Below are 13187 nucleotides of genomic sequence, written 5' to 3'. Positions count from 1 at the left end.
TTACAGATTTAAAAAGGTAGTATAACAGGTATGCTTATAACGAGTTTGGATTTTAGGGGGTACGCCTTACCAGCCCATCTACAGAACTGTATACAAATGAATCTCGCTGCGAAAGCCTTTTATATATAATAGTATATTTTATATAGTATTTTTTTAATGGTTTCCTATTCAGAGATGCTACTTATCTATTTGTGTGAAGTGTTTGCCTATATCGCATTTATTCATGACGTAGAATTCTGTGTATTTATTCTGATTTGGCTTTGTACATGCAGTTTTGCTCAACTTGTGGATCCTCTTCTGCCAAAGATGTCAGCATGCCTGCATGCCTCGGACACTACGTTAAGAGAGAATGCCTTAGTCCTCCTAGTTCAGCTTTTGCAGGAAGATTACCTTAAGGTTTGTTTACCTATTATTCCCATGAAGTTGTAATTGTATGCTTGCGTAGCTACTATTACTTGGCATAGTTCCAAATTTTACATAGCTTGGTTATATTCTGTTACTAATATTCAACTCTCTTACATTTCTGATGATGAATTAGAATAAGACGAGGGTAGTGATGAAAGAGGATGGATAACTGGATGGCATAGAAAAAGGTGATTTTGATGTTTTCATTTCAATTTTTAGGATGGAAAATATGTAAATTAAAAAATATTTTGTGGAAAATGAAAAAGTAACTTTTGCTATTATTTCGTAATGCAATTTCATGTAAAAGTGTTGGAGTATGTGATGAAAGCTGACATGGTCAGTGAATCATCAAAAATGGCCTGAAATATCCATATTATCACTGTACACATTACAAATTGACTTCAAAGGATACATTTTTGTTAACACTTGGAAAATATTGGTTCCATTATGGGCATATTAGGCTCATGGTAATGTAAACAACAATGAAAGGCCTCCATGGAACACATGCCATTTGAGTTGCGTAGGACCAAACATTGAAGCACATTCAAATTTTCCCTGGAAAAGGATATTTATAATGATATTTTTTGTTTTTAGCAGGATTAAATTATGGTGGAGTTTTATCTTTATTTCTTAGGTTCGTCGTGGAGCCTTGCTGTTTGACCTTTTGACTGCTCTCAATGACCCAGAAATATCCGTGAGTCAGTTGGCATCGTATTACCTTGGTCGATGCCTTTCCCATAGCCAGCCAAGCATCATGTATCAGAATATACTTCCTGCTCTGTTCCACTACAATAGTTATGAGGTTTGTCTGATTATACAATATTACTATATGTGTAGTATTTTGAACATGTTTTCATTTATTAAAGTTAATATAAACTTGTACCCTCATTGTGGAGAAATAATTTACTGGGGATAAAATGCTTGAAGGAATGTTGGTATGAAGATTTCCTTGGACTATTATGCCATATAAGAACCAAGTTTTTATGTTTTCTTTTTATTTGTGAAGTGCATCACCCTATGCTATTAGTACGCCGTGGTAATCTTTATCTTTATTCATCCACAGCGAGGATTGGCCCTCGCGGATGCTGTATACAACACATTTATGAAAACATTCAATACAACGAAACATACAAAACATGTACATTGGATTAAAACATTAGAAACACATACATTACAAAGATTACATTTAAATTTACATTTAAAATAAAAGAGAAGAAAAGTCCAGCTCAAAATACTCATGAATTGAGTACAGTGGATACTCACAACAAGAGAATAAAATGTATAGAGCTCAGAAAAAGTAGTAACTTCTTTTTAATGCAAGTGGTACCTTGTTTGTGACATTAATATTCACTGGTAACCAAAATATTGTATTCTTAATGGACATTTAATAACTTATATTTTTCTCTAATGATTATTTCTAATCATGCTCTTTGATTAATGCAGGGTCATGAGATATACAAAGTATATACTGTTGACTCGAGTGGCCGAAATATTGAAAATGTTTTCCACGGAAGCAATGAAGAAGAGCAAATGGAGGAGAGGAGGAATATATTTAGATTTATGCTCCAACATATCACCGATGATCAGCGTCAAAAGATTATCGGAAAAATTTGCCGTGAAGTGCTTGGTGAGTATGATTTTAAGAAATTAGGCTTTATCTCCTTCTCTCATATGAAAATGGTGTGTTTTTTCATTAATGAGTTTAAGTATTTATGTGTGCCAGCCTGTTAAATGTATGATTTATTTGTTGTTGCTAATGTTTCTGCATACACTTAGCTCATTTATGATGGGCACTAGTTCCATGGAAAGAAATACATATATGCATTATTTAATTATGGATATAATAATCATAACTTCTTTTAGTTTACTCTGAGACTTCGACCAGATACTTTGTTGTAGTTTGTTTAAATAATTTTGCAGAAATACATTATTCTTTACTTATAATAATGATTCAGATAAAGTTCTTGCTATAAGTATGCAAATACATATGTATATTCCAAGATAAGAAATTATTTGAATAGCTAAACGTAAACCTTGTAAATACATCAGGCCCCCTATTATTGGTGTATAGAACATTTGTATTGTGGATTATCTGTGCATGAATTTCTTCCCCCTTACATGTTTTCCTCGATCTTTATGAAAAATACAACCAGATACAAAAGCACCCGGATTACAGAATTTTAATGTAAGGATACATGAGGCTTATTAAATCCATTAGAATTCCCTTCGTAAAATATAATTAGTTTTTTCACTTACTGACAAGGAATGCTTCAAGTTTACCAGTATAACGGGTATGCTAATTTTGAGACAATCACCACAATATGTCCATTGTTACAGGTGATAACTTTTTTATAAAGATGACCGGTGAAAATTTAATTTTCCATGAAAAAAATACATTTATGTAGGCATATTGAATTTAATGAAGCCATTGATTCAAAATAAAAAGTAATAAATTTATCTGTGTACTAAAAAAATGGACAGATATAGTGCAGGAACTCCTGTAACACATACTATTGCTGGGTTAGGAACCAGAACCAAGAAATGTTTGCTTGAACTGAACCGGAATTGGCACCAATGAAACAGTGTAGCCGACCCATTCTTAGTTATAACCTTAGTAAACTCCTTATTATCTGGGCTAATGATGGAGCACACTGCTATGATTGCACTGATTGCACGATAGCACACTGCTATGCTTCGAACTCCCATCAAGGCAACGGGTGCGTGATCACACCATTGTGCCGCAGCAGGTATAGGAAATCAGGACTTATGGCAAATTGTCTACGCATGCAAGTGCCTGGCTATGGCTCATGCAATCTCTACTTCCACCTCCCCTGCTGTCTTAACTTCTACGATTCACTTCCTTTCGAGTTTGAAGTTGACTAAACATGGCATAAACAGGCTAGGCAATAATTGTGCATTTTCGATGTGAAATATACCATTATAATATTAAAGATTGTAGATAACATTTCTCTTGTTTTACGACTGGTTAACCATTGAATGATCTTCTAAAATTAATCAAGAGTTTTTTTTCCCACCGCTGACAGTCATCTGCAATGTTAGTGCCGACGTTCAAGTAAACTTGAAACATTCCTTGTTAGCAAGTAAATGAAATAATTCCCTTTTACGAAGAGGATTCCAATGGAAATAATAAGCCCGGTGTAGCCTTGCAATGAAATGCAAATATCTTGATACTTATGCATCCGATTTTATAAAGATTGTGGAAAACATCGGAGTGTGGACTCAAGCATGGATAATCTGCAACATGGATTAACCGCAGCCGAATTATCGGGTGTATGCTGCATCCTGTTTTTGCAGATTGTAGAATGAATGAGGGATTTGAGATTAATGCTTGTACTTATTTTACATTTCTTGCTTTCATAATTGTTTACCCTATCAGAGGCTAGGCTCATTCCATTTTTTTCTCCTGATGTCGCTAGGTGGTGTAGTGGAGGGTGCAATATCACTTGACTGTGCTGAGGGATGTCAGCTGCTTGCTGATGGTCTTTGGATGCTCACAACGGAGGAGATTCGTCCCAGTGGGCTGAAAGGCAATGAGGACGAGATGGAGGAAGGAGAAATGGCAGCAGAAGCAGCATTAGCTGAAGAAGCTGGTGCCTCTAGTGAGACCATAGCTGCTGCAGCTGAAATACCTAGTGAAACTCCTGGAAGAAAGAAGAAGAACCAATTTCCTGTAAGTGATACCTATTTTAACCCTTTCGCTGCTACAAGTGGGAATACCTGCAAAAAACATTATGGTTATTGCCTGCGACATGCGGGGATATTCCACGACTTTCAAAAAACATTTCCTTTCAACACGACATGCGGGTAAATATCTACGTTTTCGAAAAACCCTCCCTTCGGTCGTAGGTGCTGTCATCTGCTCGAAATTCTAGCGGAACTACGTTCATTCGTACGGCGACATTCAGCGACGTCAAATGAATGATTCAATTCATTTTTTTCTGGATAATAGGCAAAATAATGGAACCGATGAAAAATCTATTGAAGCAGCAAAAGGGTTAAAGGATTTATGGGGTAGTCATATTGAACTTGAGTTGAAATTATGCCTGAAACTGTCTTGAGACATGTTTAAATCTTTTGAACTATCCTTACTATTATGGAGCACCAAATAGTCTTAATCTGTGGTGTCAACGGCTATCAGGATCAGCTGCGTATTGCGCTTTGTTACCCGAGCTTTGTGAGCCATTGTAGGTTGCATTATCATCTGATGATGTGACCTGCAATCGCCACTAAAGCTTGCATGACAAAGAGCGCATTACACAGCTGCTCCCGAAAGCCATTGACACTAATGAATCTTGCTATGAAAGCCTACATTTCAAGTCTTAATCTGTCTTTTTGGACTCTCATAAACTATGTGGAATGCTCATTCAATATGTTGAGTTGAAATATATCATATCAGCATGCTTGATCAATGTTGATCATCCTTTAAATTCACTAATAAAATGCGTTTGAATGCATTTCCATCCAAATTTCTTCGAGTTGCATGGTAGATCGTATCATAAGATTGTGTTTGTTTTTGACGCTCTTTCCTGATAGTTTCTGGACAGTTTTCAGCTCAGTTACTTGATATTTCTGGAATAATTTTAATGCCATTAAAAGACCATAATTGAATAAATTTGGATTATCAGCATAAACATATTAATATGCTTCAGTGTTTTAGTCCCTTAATGGCTAGAGTAGATATTGAAAATATGCTTTAATATAGAAAAAAGATAAGGCTTAGAAGGGTTTAAGATGCAACCTGAACATGGAAATAAAAGGTTTACTATGGGTGATGAAGAATTGGAGAAAGGCTGTATCAGGGTTGATACAGGCCAGGGATGGCTGAGAATTCAGGAAAATATGATGGGATATGAAATGGCTCCAAAAAATTGGGGAAAAGTTTGGTCTATGAGTGCATTTACATGGAAGTTATTTTGTGGAATATTTCCAATATTATTCATTCGATTATTCTATGCTATGGAAATTTCATTTAATTTGAAAAATGTGACCATAGTTTGAAGATGCGAACTTGAGAAAATATCAACCTTAGTTTTAATTTGGGGAAGTGGTCGTTTTCGTGATATTTTCCTACATGCTCCTTATTGAGTGTGTTATCTCTAAAATCTTGGGCAAGGGCTTTGAAATCTGTGATTTTTACACTTTTGTATAATGTATGAGTTACATGTAGTATTTTGGTATTTTATAGGGCATGCAGAAGGAAATGTTGGATGTTCTCTTACCAATCGCAGTGTCTTTGATGCAGAGATTGGAGAGTCTGCAGTCACCATTGCTGACGCACTTGATGAATTTCTTAGTTCTTACAATTAAGGAGTACAAAATAGATGTAAGTATGGGCTGTGGATATTAATATTATGGTTAATAACTCATGGTTATTAAAATGCCTTAGTATGAACTCCCAGGTTCAATAAAATATGGAAAAAAATATTATCCAGCACACTCCCGATTATACGGGCTAATGATGGGGAGAGGTGGCATGAATAATCAGAAAACATGGATACAGGCATCCCCTGAGTTACGCATGTCTCGACGTACGTAAATCCGTACTTACGCAAGTGATAACCATATTTCAAGTGATTACGTTAATTTTCGAAAGCGAGCACGAAGAAGTAGATACATATTTGCCCGTATACCCAATGGCAGAAAAAATATCGAATAGTTATCAAGTTATTTACATGATAAACAAAACAGAAAGACCCATTTTTATCATTCCTCGAAGGAGTTTTCATCAATTTCTATAGAACAATCGCTTATAAATCCCAAGTCACCAATGAACGTGAAAATTTGCAGTTTTAGCAATGGGTGCGCTCACTCCTGTACGATACAGCTTGCTGCACAGCTTGCAGACCCGAACTCCAACTTTCAATTATTTAAAAATTGTATCCTTAAGTTTGGCCATTTCCATCTGTGGATTTAAAAGAAAGTGAAGTTCGAGCAGAAACCTTTATTGCGGAAAGGAATTGGTTAGTACCCACGTAATTGAACTTGGCCCACGATAAGGCAGCAGTCGGTTGTACAACAGAGAATGACTTAGGGTGCGATTCATAGACGACACTGAAATTGCTCACTTTACAAAGTCTCTCTTTACGGTAAAGTGAGACTTTAGCTAAAGGTCATTTCAAAGTCGTCCCAAGGGTCTCACTTTATAAAGTGGAACTTTAGCTACTAAAGTCTCGTTCAGGCATTGAAATTTTGAGTGTTGGCAATGAAAGCTAAGAAAAAGTTGACACACGGTATTAATTGCATACTTGTTTACATGTTTCTGGCGACTGGGTTACCGTGTTTTAGTTTGCAAAGATTTTATTAAGCTGCATTTTCTCGGTCTCTCATATTGTGTGCAAATGTAAATGAATACTGCATTGTTGAAAGCTTTCCCCTCTAACTTTGTTGCATGTTAATGACTGAGTTGGCTGAATAAAAGCTCACTTTTAATTAGCTTCGTGCATTAGAAATACTCTTCGATGTATCCAGCGAAGTAAATATTCCAATGATGATATTTTCACGTTATTTTATTGAGATATGAGAGAATGAAAATATGTCTGTGTGCGTGAAAGATTGAGAGTATGTGCGTGTGAATGTATCTAAGAATATAGTAGGGATGGACGGATCCAGGATTTTTTCGGATTCGGATCGGATCCTTGATTTTCGGATTGGATATTTTCGGATCCAAATGCATTTTCAAATTCCTTCTATTAAATGAAGTAATTAATCAAGTTTATTCTGGGTACGTACAATCGAAGGAATGATTTTTAAATTTTCATACACATTTTAATATTTTTATAAATTAAAAATCATTTCTATAGGCTTTCAAGTTGTTTTTTTTAATCGCATGCGACGGCACATTCAAAGAGAGAATCGGAACTCTTTCCACACTTATTGGGCGTTGCATTCACTGAAGCTATTATTTAAAATTTCGGATCCAGATCCGATGTCTTCCGCGACTTTGGATCCGATGTATCCAATGAAGGGCAATATCCGCGGATATTTGAATCCGAGGTATCCGATCCAACCATCCCTAGAATATAGTGATTTACTGGCATTTTTTGTGCGTAATTTGCTTGTAATCCTCGACACCCCTCCTACGTGTATTAACTGTGACAGTGAAACCACCAGATTCATCAATCAATGTAATATATTAAAAGGCAGAAAATATAATGTTTAAAGGTAAGTAGACAATGCATTTTATTGGCCCTTAGATCGCAGAATAACATAATGAATCAATTTAAGTATTCAGTTAAGTAATGTAGCATGAGATAACATACTTTCCCGAATCATACAATCGGTTAATTCATGGAATAATATTACGCATTTTGGTTGGCAGTGCTCGAGATGCAACTGAACTTCAGAAACCTTGAGAATAAAAATTTTGTCTACATTTTCCCATGCATTCCTAATCCTTGAATGATTGATTTCCTCGTCTTCCATTAATTCCCAATATACTTGATCTGTGCCTTAAAATTCAAGCACTTATTGAAACACTGATATTCAAATTATTGAGTTCCATAAACATTAGAATGAAACTTGTTTTACAAACCTCTGCAACATGGAACAGTATAAGTCTAATTACTTTTCTCTGATACCATAGAATTGCATATGGGGAAAACCATCTAAATGCACTAGCAACTTGGGATAAGTCCATTTGGTGTCTGTCCTTAGTATACTGCCAGTCTGTAGAAATTATACCCACCTGTGTATTAAAGTGCACAAGTTTGCCAAGCCTCAGTGGCAGTTTAGGGTGCTGCCAAATTGGCTCATGGCTTTGATCTTGATTCTATTGCCACACAAGTCATTAAAATTAAATTGTTTTGTAATGACTGATCCTTGTACTTTTTACCCCGTTTTCTTGAAAATTCAATTGCAATTTCAATAGATAGCATGAAATGGGGAATCATGCAGTCATTTAATGTAAATTGAAGTATTAAGCAGTGTACCTTGTGTAGTTGTTAGATTAAGAATGCTTTAAAATATTCCTATAATTTTGCTCACCTGTCATTAATTGAAGTACAAGAAAGGGCATACCAAACTTTGAAAGTAGTCTAACTGTATTGTGACATCATGCTAAATTTTCTACTCACCCTCTATTTTGGCAAGTAGGTATTTAAATTTTTACTTTTTTCAGGATATATACTAAGCCTCTTAGATCTCCATTGGCGTTTAATTTAATATGTTGGTCAATTGGTAATGCAAACTTTAATTTATATACAATCTCTTGCCTTTTATTATTTGTTGTACCTTGGAATGTGACCAGGTTTTAGTATTTTCTTGTTATTTAAGGTTCGTTCCTTTGTGGTTTTTATTTCTGTTTACTACTTTACTCATAAAAAAATCATAAATTTACATATTTTTTACATTCATGTCGATGCCAATGATGCAATTATTAGTCAAAGTTGATTTCACCGACAACCAAAACTGTGATCAAGTGAGTCGTTTTCAGGGTAACTTCATGAAATTGTCATGTTGAGAAAAACTAAGTACATACATTTCACATTTATGACTTAACCTCACTGGTTTTGTTACTGCATTAGATCATCTGGTCTGATCCAACCTGGTCTGGTTTGAAAGTTATTTATGTATGTAAAATTTACAGTTTTCCCATCCAACCTAAAGCTCTGTGATGAAATTATTTATTTTGCTATGGGTGATCATTTGTTTCACTGGTATGTTTTCACAACTGTTCAGCATACAAGGTGTTGTATTTGTTTCTGCCTTTTATATTTATTGCTAAATTTATTTGATCTTGCTCTACAAATAAAATGGCAGATTAGAATTTGATGATTAATTAATGTTTTTCCCATTTTTAGGTGTTGGAATTGGCCTCTGGGGATCAAAAATTGACAGATGATTTAGCAAGAAATGTTAAATCTTTTGAGTCAAAAAAGAATTGATGGTATTCTTAATTATGAACTGCAAGACACCTGCAAGATGAGTTAAACAACTTGCTGTGGTTATACTTCAGCACTTGTGAGGAAATCAGAACCAGATGTCTGAGTGATTTTAGAAGGTCATTGTGGATTTTTCTTACAATCTTGTAATGTTTTTATGAAATTGTGATTGTTTTCTCATGTTTTCTGTGAAAACAGGGTTTGGATCTTGTGAATTTAATGCATTTATTGGGACTTGAAAGGTTAATTCAGCTTCATTGATGGTCACAAAGTACCTGAACTTATTCATTTTTTTTGTGAAATCTGATGGCATTTTCTTGTCATGGTGATAATTTGCTATTCAGAAACTGGACTCCTGTACTGGTATGTTTTTTAGTTTATGCCTATGACAGTTTATCTTAGGCATAAGAATGTGATTTCTAACTAATGTGGGGTACATATTTGTGGTGGAACTTGTGGTAGTGCTTTCTGCATTTTTATTTTTTATTATATCCCACGAACACTGGCTTTAATTTTGTGCAGTTGAATTTTTTTTTCAGTTTCTTTGATGGTATTTGAACTTCTTTTACCTTCCTTTTTCTTGGTACATTGATAGGCCATATATCCAGAAAGATATTCATTAATTGGCCTAACTAGTCATTTTCTCCTATCAAAGTTGTATTTATGGGTATTTCAGGTAAAATACAAAATGTAACTTCTTTCTTTTAACTCCTCTGTTATTCCCTCTCTATGAAGAATATTTTTTTCTTTCAGTTTTTATTCATAACTGTTATTACTCTTTAAGTGTGTATTTTCACTGCCGTAAGTTAAAGATTTATCAATGGATATTATGAAGCCATCAGTATTATATACAAATTTTATATATAATATTCTTGTTGAAGAGTGATTTTACATAAAGATTTTTCATGGTATTGTTGTTTTATTGTGAATTAACTTATCATGCAGAATCATCTTGGATGGCAATTTACAAGATATCTTGGGAATCTCTTAATTAGGCACATACTGGGAGAGTACTTACATAGGTACCTTTATATTTGGTAAATGACCTGCATTTGATTTAGCCGACTGTATTGAAAGATACCTCCTGCATTTTGTTGAATTGTATTAATTTTTCCTCATGTTAATCCCTTTAATAGAAGAGGATAAGATGCCTACAAATTTAATTAACCGTAGACCCCTACATTTGTATGGATTCATTCTAGTGTGGAGAACTTCACGTAGCTTGGGGTCATTTACCCCAACTTAAATTTACAACTGAATCCGTAAATTATTTGTAGAAATAGGAAAATATTAAATTTTTTTAAAAACACATTCCCTTTTCTTTTGCTAATAAAAAGCAGAATTAAGTAGCATTCTGGTCCCTTTGTTTGTGCCAAGTAATTCAAGAGATCATGGGGATAGGATAATGCTTTGATCAATTTGAATGGCCAAAGTGTAAAGAGTTGGAACAGCAAGTGATGTGAATAATTTGCTCGTGTACTTTTAATGAAAGTTATGTTCTTTATATTTCATGTTCTACCGCTTTAAAAAAAATTAGAGCTCTTGGTGGTGGACCAATAATTGAAAACAATATCTTAAGTTTTCAAACCACGAGAATGCGGTATAAAAATTTCACTAAGTAGCCACTAGCAAATGAATTTGGTGAGTATTGCCACAGGGAAAAAAATTTTTAACAACCATGGCTACCACCCCTCTGGTTTTGATCCTGTGTACATAGGCGGATCCAGGGGGGGGGGGGGGGGGGCACGGGGGCACGTGCCCCCCCGAGACCCTTAAAAATATGGTAGATTTTTAATACGGTAATTTTACATTATAATTTCGTTTGTTTTGTATAACAAGGTATCCTTGTGCCCCCCCCTTGAACAAAATCCTGGATACGGCCTTGCTTGTGCCCCTCCCAGAAAGAAATCCTGGATCCGCCCCTGCCTGTGTATGCCATAGAAATGATGTAGAAGCTCTTTATATTTTAGGATGGAAATGAAAACTTGGAAGTAACCAGCGCCAGATATGGTAAGCATAGGTACTTGCACGTGTTTCTTCTCTAACCCTTACGAGACGGCGGAGTTTTCGTCTTAGCATGACTACTGTACTGAGCCCAAAGATACTCTTCTTTCTCGTGGAACGGAGCATTTTTGGAGGACATTCGTTAAGAAAGGTCTCGCGGACCTTATTCGACCCCTTCCTGCTGGGACTCTGCATTATCTCGGACTCCGAGAGTAGTTGTGCTCCCTCCTTTCCAGGTATACGACCATACCTGCGGCATTGGTTCGCGGTCAACTTATGTATTGCTTATATGTATTTAGTATATGGATAATTGTTCCTTGCGCGTAAATTGCAGACTTTGAATTGAATTCCTCATTTTTTTCTTAGCATTGTCAACTATAAGCGAAGTTCTAAGGTCAGTATTAACGCATTTAATGCAGCAACAATTTCTATGTCGATGTTTATACATAACTCAAGATATATGTTAATATTTATCATAGAATTTCGTTTAAAAATTGTAAATACTGTTCAAAAGACAAATAATTCAAGTCTTAGTTTATTTATCTTGAGAAATGAACAAATATTTATTTGGAAAACTGGCAGGATAAACAATTGTATGACTGCTGTCCCTTACCGCTAAGAGGGGTTATAGAAGACGAGGGGTCCGGGTACCTGCCCCCTAAACCCCGCAGCGTTGGGTCCTGAAACAAAGATGACGCAAACCCGTGACCGTCCTAAAAGGGGGAGAGCTAGAGAACGTATATACTCAGCTTTTGTTCTCCTGGCCAGGAAAATCTCACACGTAAATATACGGCTTTCGTCTCCCGGATCAGGAAACTTCCACTCGTATATATACATCTTTAGTAGGGAAAAGGTTAAGAGAATCTTTGATTTGATTGTAGTGGAAAGGATAAGCCTAAATATACAATTTTTGATTTCATTATTTTAACATGGTTATAATTAATTGTGTGGGCTATTACTTGCCAGTAGTGGAATGCTATGAAAATGAGTAAATATAGTTTTATCATGTTTCTTAGTTTCTGCTACATTATTTCTGGGTCCTGCTGTGGCACAGCAAAGGGGGGGGGGTTTTGGGGGTTAAACCCCCCCCCCCCAGAGCTTGGAATTTTTAAAAAGTTTAATCCATTTTACTTAAGTGTATTGATATTACTAATAGAATAGAGGAAGGATTAATAAAATATCCCTCAGAAAGCCGCAAAACTCACCATTTGGAACCGTTTATCTTAAAGTTCCGCAATTCATTAATCTCGCGCCTACCGCTTATCTCAGTAGGTATTCCATACCCCCACATACCCCGGTACTAGTTGCACCTAAACCCCCCCAGCCTTAATTCCTAACTGCGCCCCTGGGGTCCTGTAACTCTGGGTGCAGTTTCACATGGTGGCCTGAGTCACCTCTCACTGTCACCACCCTTTCCTTGGAAGAGTGCTTACTGTTCAATTTTTTTGGTGTGTAGTTAATTACTAGCACAACTGTGAGATATTCATTATATATAAATATCAATTCTGCAAAACAAATAATGATATTGATTTTAGACTCATCAAGAATCAATGATAATTCTTCGTATTTTCACCAGTTGATGTATGCCACACGCACGAGAAAACAATCAGGGAAGAAAAAAATCATGCAGACTGTGAAATGATCAGGGATCTTGACCTTGGTCCTGGGAGGATGGAAAACTCCCAGGGGAAGAGGGGCTGTGTAAAATTTTTTAAATGTACATTTTTTTTACACATTTTTGAACCTAAATTTTCATTTTCATTCTTATCAACAGTTGAAATTGAGGAATTTTAGACATGTAAGAATGAAAAAATGTTAAAATAAAAAAATTAATAATTTTGATCAAATTTGGCAGGGTCATTACCCCTGTGCATGATT

The 13187-nt window shown here is 35.6% G+C and overlaps 1 protein-coding gene across 1 annotated transcript in view; it reads left to right on the top strand.

Annotated features, from left to right (window-relative positions):
• Nucleotides 1–10013, top strand: part of LOC124168106 (condensin-2 complex subunit D3-like) — a 32485-nt gene extending 22472 nt beyond the window's left edge. Inside the window, exons 11-16 of the mRNA XM_046546219.1 lie at nucleotides 273–396; nucleotides 1040–1207; nucleotides 1849–2032; nucleotides 3843–4096; nucleotides 5612–5749; nucleotides 9225–10013. Of these exons, the coding sequence (XP_046402175.1) occupies nucleotides 273–396; nucleotides 1040–1207; nucleotides 1849–2032; nucleotides 3843–4096; nucleotides 5612–5749; nucleotides 9225–9308 (952 nt within the window). The 3' untranslated portion in view covers nucleotides 9309–10013. The remainder of the gene's footprint in view (nucleotides 1–272; nucleotides 397–1039; nucleotides 1208–1848; nucleotides 2033–3842; nucleotides 4097–5611; nucleotides 5750–9224) is intronic.
• Nucleotides 10014–13187: the final 3174 nt, after the last annotated feature.

Source organism: Ischnura elegans, chromosome 11, assembly GCF_921293095.1.
Source record: "Ischnura elegans chromosome 11, ioIscEleg1.1, whole genome shotgun sequence".
In the NCBI taxonomy this organism is placed as follows: Eukaryota; Metazoa; Arthropoda; class Insecta; order Odonata; family Coenagrionidae; genus Ischnura; species Ischnura elegans.
Note: the sequence above shows the minus strand (reverse complement) of the source record. Positions and strands in the feature narration are given on the sequence as shown.